Source organism: Sciurus carolinensis, chromosome 1 (assembly GCF_902686445.1).
Source record: "Sciurus carolinensis chromosome 1, mSciCar1.2, whole genome shotgun sequence".
Classification (NCBI taxonomy): Eukaryota; Metazoa; Chordata; class Mammalia; order Rodentia; family Sciuridae; genus Sciurus; species Sciurus carolinensis.
In genome coordinates, this window is record NC_062213.1 from 96,006,758 (window position 1) to 96,021,666 (window position 14,909).

Here is a 14,909-nt window from a genome sequence, read left to right on the forward strand (position 1 = left end):
ATAGCCTGCCAACTCAGATGTGCTCGCATTGCCAACTCTTGTGCCCAGCAGAATCCTCTAGCAGCTGGTTTTCTTGGGGTGCTGCGTTGGGTGTTGTAGGAATTTCAGTGCCCGTAAATCTTTTTTTTTTTTTTTTTGCGGTACTGGGGATCGAACTCAGGGCCTTGTACTTGTGAGGCAAGCACTCTACCAGCTGAGCTATCTCCCCAGCCCTAAATCTCTCTATTCTATATTTTAGGGTCTTTGGTCACCTCCTGGAAACTTGAGCTTTGCCCTACTTCTGAGGCTACCTCTTCTGACTTCATTCTCCCCATCCTCTGGATGGTGCTTTGCTTGAATTGTCTTCTCGCTGAGTGCCTTCACGTGGGTCCTAGGGTAGGTCCCTGAGGAAGCTCTGCAGAGATACACTTATGTTGACTCAGGGAGCCAGTCCTACGGTACCCTCTGCCTGGAGGTCACCTGAACCCTGTACCTACTGAGGAACCTGGGATGGGAGGGAACTCAAGATTGGCAGAGGGTTTTTTTGTTTGTTTGTTTTTTGGTTTTTTTAAACTAGGGCCACCTAACCCCTGAGCTACATCCCCAGTCTTTTATTTTTTACTTAAAAAAATTTTTTTTTAGTTGTTGATAGACCTTTATTTTATTCATTTATTTATATGTGGTGCTGAGAATTGAACCCAGTGCCTCACACATGCTAGGCAAGAACTCTACCACTGAGCCACAATCCCATCCCATATTTTTTACTTTTTATTTTACTTATTTTTTTTATATCACAGATTGAACCCAGAGGCGCTTAACCACCGAGCCATATCCCCAGCCCTTTTTTATATTTTATTAGAGACAGGGTCTCAGTGAGTTGCTTAGAGCCTCTCTAAATTGTTGAGGCTGACCTTGAACTCACGTCCTCCTACCTCAGCCTCCTGAGTCACTGGGATTATAGGCCTGCACCACCACACCCTGTGGCAGAGGGTGGGCCATGGTGACTTGGTACCATTCAACTGAGGAGGACCACCTGAGTTTGACTTCTTGTGCCTCTGTCAGATCCAAAGGAAAGGGTTGGGGATATCCCTGATCCAGTTTGCTTTCTGGGGAGCCAGAACACTGGGGAGCCCTGGAGTGTTTCAACAGAGGAACAATGTGGGTATTAGGGAGGGGGGCTGGGAAGTGTTAGGGTGGGCAGCAGGAGTCTGGTTTCAGCTTTCTTATCAATGGTGCTCCTGGAGAGCTGCTATCTCCTCACGTCCCCACAGGTGAATTCTCAGGTCAGACTCCAGGGCTCCTGCTTATCACAAAGGGGTCAGAGATGAAGGGTGGGGTCCTGGCCTTGGCAATGCTGATGAGGTCACTAAGGGTTTTTTGTCCACTTTTGTCTTTCTCATCAACCTTTCCTCCACCTTTGTCTTCCTTGTTCTATGCCTGGCTTTTCCCTTGAAAAATTTTGAAGGATGTGCTTTCTGTTAAAATCCAAAGGAGAGCTGGGCACTGTGGCACATGCCTTTAATGCTAGGGGCTCAGGAGGCTGAGGCAGGAGGACCCCAAGTTCAAGACCAGCCTTGGCAACTTAGTGAGACTCTGTCTCAAAAAATTAAAAAAGGGCTGGGTACCCAAAGGACTTAAAATTAGCATACTACAGTGACACAGTCACATCAATGTTTATAGCAGTTCAATTCATAATAGCTAAGCTATGGAACAAACCTAGGTGCCCTGCAACAATGAATGGATAAAGAAAATGTGGAACATATTCATATATTACTTAAGTCATAAAGAATGAAATTATGGCAAATGGATGGAACTGAAGACTATCATGCTAAGTGGAATAAGCCAATCCCCCCAACCAAAGGAAAAATGTTCTGATATGTAGATGCCAACACAAAATAAGCGGGGGAGGGAAGAATAGAAGTTCATTGTATTAGGCAAAGGGGAATGAAGGGAAGGGGGGATGGGAATAGGAAAGACAGAATGAATCAAATGTAACTTTCCCATATTCATATATGAATACATGCCTAGTGTAACCCCACAACTCTACATCATGTACAAGAATGGTAAGTTATATTCCATGTATGTTTTATGTCACAATACTCTACTGTCCTGTGTATCTAAAGAGAGGAAAAAAAAAAGACATCAACTAAAAAAACAAAACCAAAACCAAAAACCAAACAAAAAGTGCTAAGTGGCTGGGGATACAATTCAGTTGGTAGGTAGAGTGCTTGCCTTGCATGCACAAGGCCCTGGGTTCAATCCCCAGCACCAAAAAAAAAAAAAAAAAAAAAAAAAGGAATGGGGATACAGTCCAATGGCAAAGTACTCTGGGTTCAATTCCCAGTACAGGAAAAACAATGGGGGAAAAAAAAAAAAAAAAAAAAAACCAAAGAAGAAAGACTCAGACATCTTGGAGTATCCCTTTCATCCAAGACTTCCAGTTTTGTTGTGTCCCCTTCTTGCCCATGGTGTTTTTTCTTGAGCTGATAATTGCCTTACATCAGAGGGTATGGAAATTAAAATAAATATGTCAAGCCTAAGTGTAAAATGAAGTGAATCCCTTAAAAGGTCTCCTGTGGACCTCAGCTGTCCAGGTCTGCTGGCCCAACACAGGTTCACAAGTGGGGGGGGGGGTGTGCTGCCATCATGTGTCCTAGAATCACCTTGGACCTCAGTCTCCACCATCTGTCATTCTTACCAGCTTCACAATCACCTCTGATCTTTCCCTTCTTGTCCCTGAGCCACATGTCAGGGGCCCCAGCATGCCTGGTGAGGTCTCTAGCCAGGGTGTGGAACAGGTCAGAAAACCCATGCAGGGAGTGGAAGCCTCCACTCCTTTCTTTTGGGTCCACACTGCCATCTGTAGTGAACATGGGACAGCCAAGTGGCACCTGGACCATTCTCTCAGTGGCATATCCAATTAAAACGTTTGAGAAAGTCTGGACTGTAAAGATCCCTGATAAGAAGTCAAAATGTGGTATTAGGAAAGGTCAAGAATCAAGAGGTCAGAAGACATACTCTCATTGTGACAAGCCTGTCTGTGAATTTGGGTCAAGGGGAAAGCAAGAGGTGAATCCCTAGAGGACCCCAGAGCCCAGGAAAATGGAGGCGGCTTGGGTCCTTTTGCTCTTCTCACATTCACTGGACAGTGAGAAGGGTAGCTCCAGGCAGTAAAGACTGGGGCCTGTAGTAGTACTAAGCCAGGGACTCTCTTCAGGTTCCAGTCCCTCTGGGGTCCTCTCCCTGAGGCCATCCCCAGTGAGCTGCTCAGTTGCTGCAGGGCCTAAAAAGGTCCTAGGAAGCCTGAGAGGATACACTGCCATTAAGGCTCTAACCGGGTGTTAAGTGGATAGCTGGGGCCTTGACCCTGTAGCCTATCATCTCTCTTTAGGATTGAGTAGATCATCCTATGTGCTCTGCTTATTAAAATCTTTGGATATCTCCTTACTACCCAAGTTATAAAGGTCAAGCTCTTCAGAAATCAGGTTGAAGAACCCACATACTGAGGGATCTCCTATCCTTAAGACCCACTGCTTTTTTCCCCTGGTGTGCATGCATGACATTTCAGCTCACAGTAGCTGTCTACTTGTCATTATCTACTTGGAATATTATTTTCATCTTTAAATTTTCCATGTTCCCAATGCTCTTCTATGAAAACAATGCCTTGTGTCAGCACAGTAAGCCCTCAGCAGATGGCAGTTGAATGGGTGAAGGTAGCCAGGCTTACTCATCCTACTCTACCTTGGGACACTTACTGTGGATTGAGGATGGCAGTAGGAACAGGCCTCAGGACACAAGTGCTGCAATGAGCAGCAGGTGAGGCTGGAGAGCCCACAGCTCACAGGGCAGAGTTCCCTGTGCCCCTCCATGGAGGACAAATTCCATTGTGAGGCAGAGGCATAGAAAAAGCAGAAAAAGGGGACCTAGGCTATAATGGCCACCTCTTTGGCTGAGGACTTTGAGCATGTTTCCTCTGGAAGGGAAGGAGACTCGTTGCACAATGAAGTCCTTGTGCTTTAGCACTGGAAATGATGGAAGGAGCAGAGCTGGGGGATTTATCTCTGCTTAGTCACTATTCAATTCCCCTGGCTTTCCTCAGTTGTCCCATCTCAGACAGGTAAGGATCCAAGTTCAGGTTGTCCTGACCAAAATATTCCTCCTGGCTCCTAATGAGCACACCACATCCCAATAGTTTAGGATGCCTTGTAGCCAGCTCAATGGCAAGAGACTTGGTTGAGGGTGGCCAGGATCTTCTTTTCCTTCACTTCAAATAGCAAGGCAAATTATGCCAGAGTCCAAGAACCATCTTCATTTAAGTTCCCATAGCCAGTTTACAGACTGGGGAGGGCAAAAACTTTCACCTTCTGTCTTTTCACCCTCACCCTGGTTAAGAATTTTAATACAACCAGGAATGACTCTCAACTATATAAGGGGTACATCGAAATGTCATTAAAACAGCTGTAGCGTCTCAAGGAGTCCAACAAATAAAGAGAAAGTCCTGGTTGGATTTGAGAGAACAATTTGTTATAATGAACCAGAAATACAAGATTCCACTGAAACTGGAACAGTTGACAGAATATGGTTGAACTTAAACCTTCAAGAGGAGGATCAAATAAAGCCAACAAATGGAGAAGCCCAAGATTGGTCTGGAACAAACATGATAACTGCATTTTGGTATGGGTAGTTCCTGATCCTTCCCAGTAGTGGTCTCCCCTACTCCCCCATTCCTTTCCCTCTGATACTAGTCAAACCAAGTAATTTCTTCCTCTCCAATGCAGGTGTAAGCAGTCCAATCCCTTTGGATATGATACAAAGCCAAGAGGCAAGCTGAAGAATCTCATTTGAGGGTAGAAAGTGCATGTATCCAATCTAGCATGCTGGTTACCAACTATGTGGTATCAAAGCACCTGGTAGCAACTTCAGCCAAAGCAGATACCATGTGTAACCTGTTATGTGTCCCTGTAGCAATGTGAATGTTCCCAACTTACTACGCTGTTAACAATGCAGCAAAACTTAATTTTCAACTCCAGATTTTTCTAACACTTCTAAGAGGCTATTTAAACAGGATGTACAACAGAACTCTATCTCAGAAACCAAGGCATCAAGGAGAAAAAAATTGGCTCTTTCTGGGAACTTTTTGTGGGGGCACAGAGAATGTCAGTGTACGATAGAAGGGAGGCAGAGAGGTAGGCAAAGTGTTCTACCTACAAGGCCAACACATTCATGTTCAAAGATAAGTCTGGGTGAAGGGAGAGGAAAAAACAAAACAAAACAAAAACCAATCAAATCAAAGGAAAAAAGGGTTTCATACAACACAGTATCAAAAAGTAAAAGGAACACACTAAATGCACAAACTGGTGGCAGGTAAGTCCATAGCCTATTGTGATAGGTCCTTCCAGCATCAATCAGGTTTCTTCTCATCTGTTATCTCAAGGTTATTTACAGATGTGGCGACTTATCAAGAGTCTCTCACAGAAGGATAGGCAGGCAGGCTTCAATCATTGGTTTCTGGATCTGTCTGTGCCATGTAGGCATCCAACTCGGCATCCAGGTGTCCTTTAGTTTTCGACATGTACGCGTCCAATTGGTTGTCCAGCTGCTCCTTGGTCAATACAGGGCGAGTGAGGGCACCTCTTCCCCGTCCACGGCCTCGGCCTCGGCCTCCAAAGCCCCCTCTTCCCCGACCTATCATGCCCCGACCTGGCCCAAGGGGGGGGAAAAAAAAAGACAGTTACAAGTAGGTTTAATGGGTGCTATAGTAAATGCCCCTTGAGCAGTGGGGTCTAGCTGAGAAAAGCTGAAGGGCAGGGCAAAGAGGAGAAATCTGGAAAAACAAGAAACACACTGGGCAGAAAGCAACACATGGAAAGCACATAGAATGAATCCCTCATTACATGCTCATCTCTAAATGCTATCTAAATTTTTTTATTCTATCAACAAAGGAAAATAATCAACTGATAAATTAATCTCTCCTAAGACAAATTACCTAATGTTTGAGATCCCCTCTAAATTCATAAGTAAAATACATTATAGATAACCCAATTTAGTAACAAGGAAGTAGTAAAAAGGGCACTGAGAATCAGGGATGTGAAGGCAGACATTCAAATTAAGCTTTAATGAATACCCTCTGGAAAGTTATCTCTCCTTAAATTTATTAAGCTTAATGAACTGACTCCATGTGTCAGATGATTGAGGGTTTCTCTTTGATACAGAATAATGTGAGGAGATAAGGAAGAAAAACATTTTGAGTACCAGCCTTTTCTATCTCTGATTCTAGGCACCTTAGAATTGTGGTTATCTGAGAGGTAGTTTCAATTCACTTAACAAAAATACATCCAGCTTTTGGAAAAGTCACTTGAGTTTTCCCTGCCCCTGTGATGTCTCTCTCAAAAACCAGGTGAAGCTAATGTGAAAACAATCTATTTAATCCTTTCTGAAAACAAACTAACTTGCATTTCACTCAAAAAGCCACGTAGTATGTAATGGGAGAGAAGAAAATAAGCCCTTGGTTACCTAATGCCCTTTCCTAACAGTTAATATTCCTTGGCAATGTCAGGGTTATAAATTTTGGAAGACCCACAACATACTTTAAAAGGAACAAAGCAAATATACATAGGGGCTGTAAGAATAGATTTTTCTCCTTCTGAACAGGCGGTGGTGGGAGTTTCTCACTAAGTTCTAAGCCAGAAAGCTCCCATGAGATTTGGCATTACCACCACCATCATTAAATTTTTTTCCCCATCTGAATCATGAGATCATAAGACAAATATCAAAGGGTTAAAGGTAAGATTATCAGCAAGAGCCAGTTAGGTAGTTAACTGACATAATACCATTTTACTTTCTACCTTTATCAGAAAAACCATCTCTGGCTCCCCATAGGCAGAAACTTTACATTGAATTTACTTCGTTTCAGAGCCAATGCTCAGATCCAAGTCTAACCCTCATGTCTAACCCAAGTCACTCCTCATGCTGGGGATGGAACCTGGGGCCTTATGGGTGCTAAGCATGAGCTCTGCCACTGATCTATATACTTCCAGCCTCTCACCACCTTCTTTCTGTTCACATTTTTTCTGTTTGTGTGTGAGGGGCACTGGGGATTGAACCCCGGGGTGCTGTACCACAGCTACATGCCCAGGCCACCTCCTCTACTCTTTATCTGGGCTAAACTGAGGTTTTAAGCCAGGAGATGGGCAAGTGGTAGTGATGGGGTAGAGACAGAAACAGGCAAAATCCCAAACTAATCATTTTGTCATTTTAACAATTTAAATCTGTAAGAACCTGGAGGAACACTGTAATATGGTTCTGTAATATGCACCTGACTGGCTCTTAGAAAAATCATGACAGATTTTCAAACTACCAGCATGTGAATTTAGGAAATAAGCCAGTTTCAAAAAACAAAACAAGACAAACAAACAAGCCTGCCTATGACTTGAAGCTGTGCAGAAAGGTGGCTCTGAGTTTTTAAAGGAGGGAAATAAGGGGGAGCTATTCTCTGAAGTTGGTAGCTGACTAACCTCTACCACCGATTCCGCCACGACCCATAGCTCCACGCCCTAGGCCCCCTCTCCCAGGACCTCCACGACCTCGAACACCACCTCTTCTTAAGCCCATTCGGGGAGCTACGGCTCGTCCACCTCGGAGCAGGTTTTGACCTTGGAGAGGAGGCATACAATGTATATGCAGGTAAATCCAAGAGAGACAAAAATAGATTCTAACCAAAGGAAGGCGGTGAGGGTTAAATGAAAGTAATTCAGTTAATTTTTAGGCTGGGTGGGGCAAGCTGCACACCTACAGTGTGACCAAATTAAGTTGCTCATTATTTATTAGTTCAACATTTCTGACCACAAATTCATCTTGGGAACCTGGGAGTTAATTAAGTATAAACTTAATAAATTTAAAAACTATACAGGGAACAGTATAGCAGTGCCCAAATTATAAGATATAGGTTAAGTACTTCTGGCCAACTTGTCCTCTCCTTCTTCCAGATGATAACAGTGTTGCACTAGGACCAGGAACACAGAGATGTTTAGTTATGTTATAGGTCGAAGACCCATAAATTTTTTTCTTTTCTTTTTTCTTTTTTTTTTTAATTTTTTGGTGCTGGGGATTGAACCCATGGCCTCATACATGCTAACCATACATTTCTTAAACTTGACTTATTTCTAGAACTTGAATGTGCTTTGATTCAAGCAGCAGCAGGGTGCTTTAAAATGAAATGGAGATGACATGAATTACCTGTTATGCAGGTCATAGCCTCTCACCATTGCACAATTATCAGAAAAGGAATGGTATCGATAAAAGGCATGCAGCACTATTAAAATGTGATTTCAAAAGTTATTAATTATATTAATACAAATTTAGTATTAAGATGTTAAACAAATGTGTCCATAAGCAGCCCAAGAGAAAAGGAAAGGGGATAGGGTCTAACAGTTATCAGGTACGAAGAACTGACCTCGGAGCGACATCCCGCCCCTAAGTAGGGTTCTGGTGGCTCGTCCCCCACGGAGTCCTCCTCTGGATAAGCCTCTCTGGATTATGGGCAGACCTCGTCCTCCAATTGCTCCCCTGGCCAGGGCCCCTATGGGTCGGCCTAACCGTGCCTGGATGTTACTCTTACCCAGGCGCTGCTTTAAGCTCTTCTGGAAGAAAAGGTGTTGGAGGATTGAGATCAAAAAAGCAATTCAGGGGAATCTGGCAATTCTAAGTGCAGAGAAAAAGAAGCAAGTGAGATGCCTGGTGTGGAGGGAAATAACCGGCTGTGGGTATCATTGAGGATCCCAAATCAGAAACCTTTGTTCTCAGAATATGGTATAAAAGAATTCTGATCCAGAGCAGAAACTAAGAAGCTTCAGTATGATCCTATGAAATTGGCATCAGCACAAATTACCTCACTAATTTGGCTACAGAAGTCATATACCACCAGCTGAACTTAAATTTTAATAAGAACACTTGCTGTTTCTGAACCACAAGTTGACAATGATATGACTTAATTCATACCTGCCCAGGAACTACCACTGTCTTCAAAGGCTTACTCAAACACCACAGGAAGTTCATCACACTCTGGGCAAAATTTAAATTACAAGTTCATTTGAATTCTTGTGACTTAAGAACAAGATTGATTTTCAGTCAAAGAGGCCAGTGTGCTCCATTTTTCCTTTGAGTATCTATCTCCAGACGGTCCACTTTTTACCTTAAGATGCAAATAAACACAAAAAAGTCAAACTTCCTTTCCTTACATTTCTTAAAAATCCATACTTTCATGTCTACCCTTGCAAACAGCTCCTTTAAGTCGGTATAATGACTTTAAATTCAAAATAAACAAAAATATATGTCCAGAGAGCCAGCCAAACTTATGTTAGAATTAACAAAGGTGAACTATTATCACAAAGGGGCACATATGAGGACAAGGAAATACTACAGAGGTAGATTTTCAATAATCTGTTCTCAAAGAGAAATCCTTGAAGATCACATCTTAGAAAATTCTTCAAAGGAAATTTCATCAATGTAGCTTTGAACACACAACCAAGGCCCTAGTAAGGTTGTTTTTTTATAAAGCCATCAATCAACATGAATAAAAATAAAAGTTTATGCATGCTCAGGTTCAACAAACAAGTAACTACAAAAGATGTATGTGTTCCCCTGTGCCCAATCATAGTCCTCAAAATGATGCTGCCAGGCTTAACTTCCTAGCACATGGTAACAAACTGATTCTGATCAGTAGAGAAAGACTCCTAGCACAGGGAGGTGCAACCAACCTTAAGGGGCTGTCCTGTCACTCCTCTAATCAGCACGCAATTGTAATTTCTGCAGTGCTAGGGATCAAATCCACAGCCTCACACGTTAGGTGAATGAGCTACACCCACAGTCCCAGCACATGATTATGAGATCAGGACTGCATTCTGTAAGTACCTCATGTTCAGTTTTCCTGAATATATTCATTCTCCTGAGTTCTATTCTTCAGTGAAGTACTGTACAGTGCCTAGAAGTTCTTCTATCCCCATCCCTAGTTGCCACAAATCCTTTAAACATTGATAGATCACTTAAGGATGTCAACTACACCACTTGGTTTCCACTCTAGAGTTGCCTGTATAAGGCAGCCACTGACACATGTGGCTATTTAAAGAAAATTTTAAATAATTAAAAATTAAGCACCTCAATAGCACTAGCTACATTTAAAGTTCTTAATAGCCATACATGGCTAGTGGCTACTGTATTGGACAGCACATAGAGAGCATTTCCATCATCACAGAAGCTGCTGACAGTGTTGCTCAAGAGGTTACTTTTTGCACAGTCTATATTTAAAGCTTCATGCTGAAAGGTCCTTTGGTGGTGCTTTTCGCTTCTTGCTTTCCTGAGTCAGAGAAGGATCCAGTCACACAAGGCTTAAGGTGGTTGAAGCAGAAAGCCTTGTTTATTTTTGGTCAGTGAGCCCAGTGGTTCAGAATAAGGGTGGGAGGGTGTTACATTTAACTGCTGAATTTATGCACAGCCATGCAGTGCTACCAGTTAAAGTCCTTACAGTTGCATGGCACCGCCCTCCAGACGCCCAGCCACAGCTTGGACATATCCTTCCACAGCCAATGTCCGGACTTGCATATAAAGTCTATGAATAATAAAGAGCAGGTTTTATTTCAGATCTGAATAGGATTATCTCTTACTGGAAATCTGAAAGAGAACCTCACTAATTCTTAAATTAGTTACTCAGTACTCTTGCTTCAATGTACTGATAAAACTTCAGATGCTGTGGAAACGAAAGTTACTATACTCCTTCTATATTTCAGCACTGAAAACCTTTGACTAAGGCCAGACTCCCTGTACTAGGGAAGAATAAAATTATTTCCCTAGGATGTAGATCATTTAACAGGAAAGGCTGTTTTTAAGATCTTCTAAAAATAGTTTTTTCTTTTCCTTCTCTGTTTTTTTTGGGCAGTGCTGGGGATCAAATCCATGATCTTGTACATGGTAGGAAAGTGCTCTACTTTTGAGCTATACCCCAACCTGAAACAAAGGTTCTTTGTATTAAAAAAACCATCAATCTACTTTAAGGGTAAAGGACCAAAAAATAAGAGATTAATAGTCACTGATAACACAAACAGATCACAGATAGCAAACTCCCTAAAACAGAATATAAAACATTATTCATCAGTACCTGCCAAAATTGGAATTCTCTGAATTTCCCTTTCATAGAAGCTTCAGGATTGGCCCCTAAGCCTCTTTTGTCATCATCCATGGCGTCCTGACAGCCTCAGTGGACTGACTGACACAGATCACCAGCTGCTTCAGAGCATTAAGACCCATTCTCTCACCTGCTTAAGTTTTAATGCTGCCTGGACAGAGGGTCTATTCTCCATCTGCTGGGCCAGTCTTCTGTTTCTGGCACTGGCTAGCTGCTGTTGTTGCTGCATCGAAGCTCGAATATTCACTGGCATCGGCTGTTTGTTCTTCAGCATATTAGTAAAGCTTCAAGGTCGAACAAAATGGATGTTTAAATAAAAGTTTTATTACAAAACATTTATTGGCATTTTCATGGCTTGCTAGACCAGGAGCTCCAGATCCCACGAACTTTTAAGTAAAGTGGTACGTTTAGATCAAGGCTGATGTGGGTTAAAGACTCCTCTGTTTCCACAAACTTGCAAGAATCAGAAACTTAGAAATGCAGCTAAGTGCAGCACATTCAATCAAAAGTGATAACAAGGGCTCAGGTAACTGCTCTTAGAGAAGTGAAAAGTATGAAAAACACGCAATAAGCAGATATGATGACAAGAGACAGAAGATGTAGTTTCAAAGACAAACGAAGAAAGCCTAAACTTTGGGGAACTCAAGGGTTCATTTTAAGGGCAAATATGAGGAAGGCCTAGAGCACCTTCAAAGCCAAGGAAATAATACACCCACATAAATTAAAGAAGTGTATCATACTTATAAATATACATGTCACTTAGAAACATGTGAATATATGATTAAAGTTTCACATCCTAAGAGATAAGGAGAGAAGTACACATGCTTCAGAAGAAGCAAAAAGAGACATTAAATATCTTAAGAGTTTTAATATCAACTTGATAAAAATTACTGGTTGAACATACTGAATGAACAAAGCTCTCAGATTGAAACTGCCTTTAAATATCTTAATTTTTCTCAGTCTCATGACTATTTTTTTCCAATTCCCAATGAATACTTTCAAGAAATATCAGTTCAATCATTTAAGAGCCTGTAAAGATATTCCTCTACTATTTCTGACATGGTTAAGTTTAATGGAATGAAAGAGAAGAACACTTAACAGTTAAAAGAATCCAAAACAAAAACAAACTAAAAAGCAGAATGGAAAGAAAGTGAAATGGAGCAAAGCAAGTGCCTCTTACAAGGCCCAGGAATGGCATTCGAGGGCCTTTGGACATATTCATGGCTTGCTACCTGCCTCTTACAGGCCAGACACAACACTGCTGGCCTTGGACTAGGCAGCAAGCCTTTTGCAGCCAGGTATACCATGCTACCGTGCTGCACCACCCCTGTATCAATGCAAAAAAAAAGAAAAAAAAAAGAAAAAAAAAAAAAAAAAGAAAAAAACTTGAAGAAAAGAAAGGGTGTGAGGAGTCTTTTTAAAATACATCCCACCAGATAAATATTTCAAACAGCTTAACATAAAAATCTACTGATAAGGGGTTTTGAAACAACCGCCCAATTTGTTTTGTGTACCACATAAGACGCAACTAAGAACAGAGGTCGGTAGCCTTCTGTTGGTATTTAGCTTACAACTGGTTTTTGTGCATCGGACCCCAGGGCCATTTAAGTAATGTTTTCTTAGGAAGGAGCTGAAGTTGCTGTTGGCTGCCTCACCGCTCATTTAGAGACATCTTGGTGGTGCTTTTTAGCACAACTTTCGGCGCTGATTGTGCAGCCATCTTCAAATCCCGAGAATCTACAAAGAATGATATGCAGAATGAGGAAATCAGAATAATGGCCACTTTATTTCTACAAGGGACAAGGCCCAAACAATGAAAGAAAAGGCCTGTCATTAACTATTGAAAATCAAAAGAGGAATTTATATGAGTGTTGTCCTCAAATTAAAAATTTCAAGGCCGCAGGACAGAAAACATCTGCCAAAGTCTCCAAAAGTTTGAGTCTGGCTTTTAGCTGGGCACTGTGGCTAATGCCTACAATTCCAGCTACTTGGGAGCCTGAGGCAGGAGAATGGCAAAAATTCTGGGCCAGCCTCAGCAACTCAGTGAGGCCCTAAGCAACTTAGACCTTGTCTCAAAACAAAAGGCTAGGGACACAGATCAGTGGCAAAGTGGTTCAATGCTCAGTACCAAAAAAAAAAAAAAAAAAAAAAAAAAAAAAAGAATGGATCTGGCTTTTAATCCAGAGCATCCTTTTCAATATTGGCTGCATAAGACTTGGACCGGAAACGTTTAAAAATACAGATGTCAGGGGTCCAATCTCTGGTGGTTAAGGACCAAGGATCAGCAATTGGGGGAAAATAAAACATTACCCAGTTGCTTCCAGTGTGCCAAGTTGAGGTCCACTGATTTAGAGAAGACAAACAGGCATGCCCAGTTTCAAAAGTGGCTATCGACTCCCAGAACCAAGCAGGGAGGGACCTTGGCAAGGGATTAGGGATTTAGGGAATGGAGGAGGAAAGGTTTCCTCAATGGACATTCATCTGGGAGTTCTCCAGACCGCTCTACAAGATTTAACCCTAAAGCAGCCACGAGGTCCTACAGTCCTCATTTAAATCCCCACCAACCTCAATGCCCTGTCAAGGCACTGTTCAAACCGCTAAACAGTTAACTTTTTATTCCAAGCAAACCCTAACCTCCATCAATCCCGCCACCATCTCCGGGTCAGCCCCGCCCCGTCCTGCTCTCGGGCTCCGCCCCCTCCCTGAGGCCTCCCCACCAACACTTCATCTGCGTCCATATCCTACCTCCCATGCCGCTGGACCGTCCAGCGGCCTCTTTCGCTCCCCCCTCCTACTATTCCTCCCCACAGAAACGCACCAAAAGAAACGGACGCCAGTGCTCCTCCCGGGGCTGCCACCACGGCTGCGGCAGGCGGGCCGGGGACCGGCCGAACCTGAGTTGACGGAGGGGCTCGGGTTCAGTAAGTGGGCGGTTGGTTAAATGAGTAAGCGGTAGATTGCGAGGCTCGTTCGTTTAGGTTGACTACCTAGCCGGCCAATCCGCCTGGTCGTCCGGCCTGCCCTTCTCTGCCTTTCGTCTGTGCCACCACAGCTGCCGCCGCCAACTCCTGCTCGGTGTCCAAAACAAAATGGCTGCCACGCTCAGTGCGGAGTGGGACCGGCTAAAATGGCGTCTACGCACTTACGTCAGGCGCTTAGATGCGCACGCAACTAGGGGCGGGGATGATGGACTACGCCTGCGCAGGAGTCAGAGGCGGGGCGCTGCGTTGAAGGAGGGGCTTTAACAAACTCACTTCGGAGTTACACGCGGTATTCGGTCCGCAAGGGGTGTGTTCAGTGACCTGGTGGGTGGGGGCGTGTGGAGACTTTAGTTTCCCGACCGAGTTGCACTGTAATTTGGTGGGTTGTGAGTGGTTTTGGTTTTAGAGAGGGGCTTCGGCCCAGGTGGGAAGTGTTCGGTCCAATGAAAATGTTCGTATTCCCTCATTCCCTTCTCTCCCCGGCCGAGAATGGTGTCTAAAAATCTTTGTGCGGGACTTGCCTCTGTCTCTTCCAGACTATGGGACCCAAACGATTTGCTTTGGTTCTCGCCTTTTCCCCATTTGCCCTGTTCACAACTTGCCTATTGTGTGTGGCATAAACTTTAACCTCAGTCAAGGCCCAGGAGGCTAGTGCCGGGAGCACACCTCTAGCTAACTGTACACCAACCTTCATAGCAGTTCATATTTTCAGCTTCACTTCTTCCCCTTCCCAATTTGGCTTGAATATGACCTAATACTTCTTTTGGGGGAAT

General features: G+C 43.2%; 1 protein-coding gene across 5 annotated transcripts; it reads right to left on the reverse strand.

Annotated features, from left to right (window-relative positions):
- Positions 1–5,164: 5,164 nt before the first annotated feature.
- On the reverse strand, positions 5,165–14,266 carry Chtop (chromatin target of PRMT1). Of its 5 annotated transcripts, none has more exons than XM_047543859.1 (7): positions 13,974–14,261; positions 12,811–12,892; positions 11,286–11,439; positions 10,499–10,582; positions 8,432–8,615; positions 7,494–7,631; positions 5,165–5,679 (listed from the first exon to the last, which is right to left on the reverse strand). In XM_047543859.1, exons 2-7 carry the CDS (start codon positions 12,873–12,875, stop codon positions 5,474–5,476), a joined length of 831 nt encoding a protein of 276 aa, XP_047399815.1. In that variant the 5' UTR covers positions 12,876–12,892; positions 13,974–14,261; the 3' UTR covers positions 5,165–5,473. The 5 variants fall into 5 exon arrangements, 4 of the variants coding, with proteins under 4 accessions (XP_047399815.1, XP_047399813.1, XP_047399820.1 ...); XM_047543857.1 differs by having other exon boundaries at positions 8,432–8,618; XM_047543864.1 differs by lacking the exon at positions 10,499–10,582 and having other exon boundaries at positions 13,974–14,257.
- Positions 14,267–14,909: the final 643 nt, after the last annotated feature.

What these genes read in the sequence shown, in the direction of transcription:
- Chtop (XM_047543857.1), bottom strand. Translation starts at nt 12,875, where the DNA reads ATGGCTGCACAATCAGCGCCGAAAGTTGTGCTAAAAAGCACCACCAAG. An exon ending in CAGCATTAAAACTTAAGCAG is followed by an intron (nt 10,583 to 11,285) that starts GTGAGAGAATGG and finishes TATTATTCATAG; the next exon opens with ACTTTATATGCAAGTCCGGA. An exon ending in TGGCGGAATCGGTGGTAGAG is followed by an intron (nt 5,680 to 7,493) that starts GTTAGTCAGCTA and finishes CCCTTGGGCCAG; the next exon opens with GTCGGGGCATGATAGGTCGG.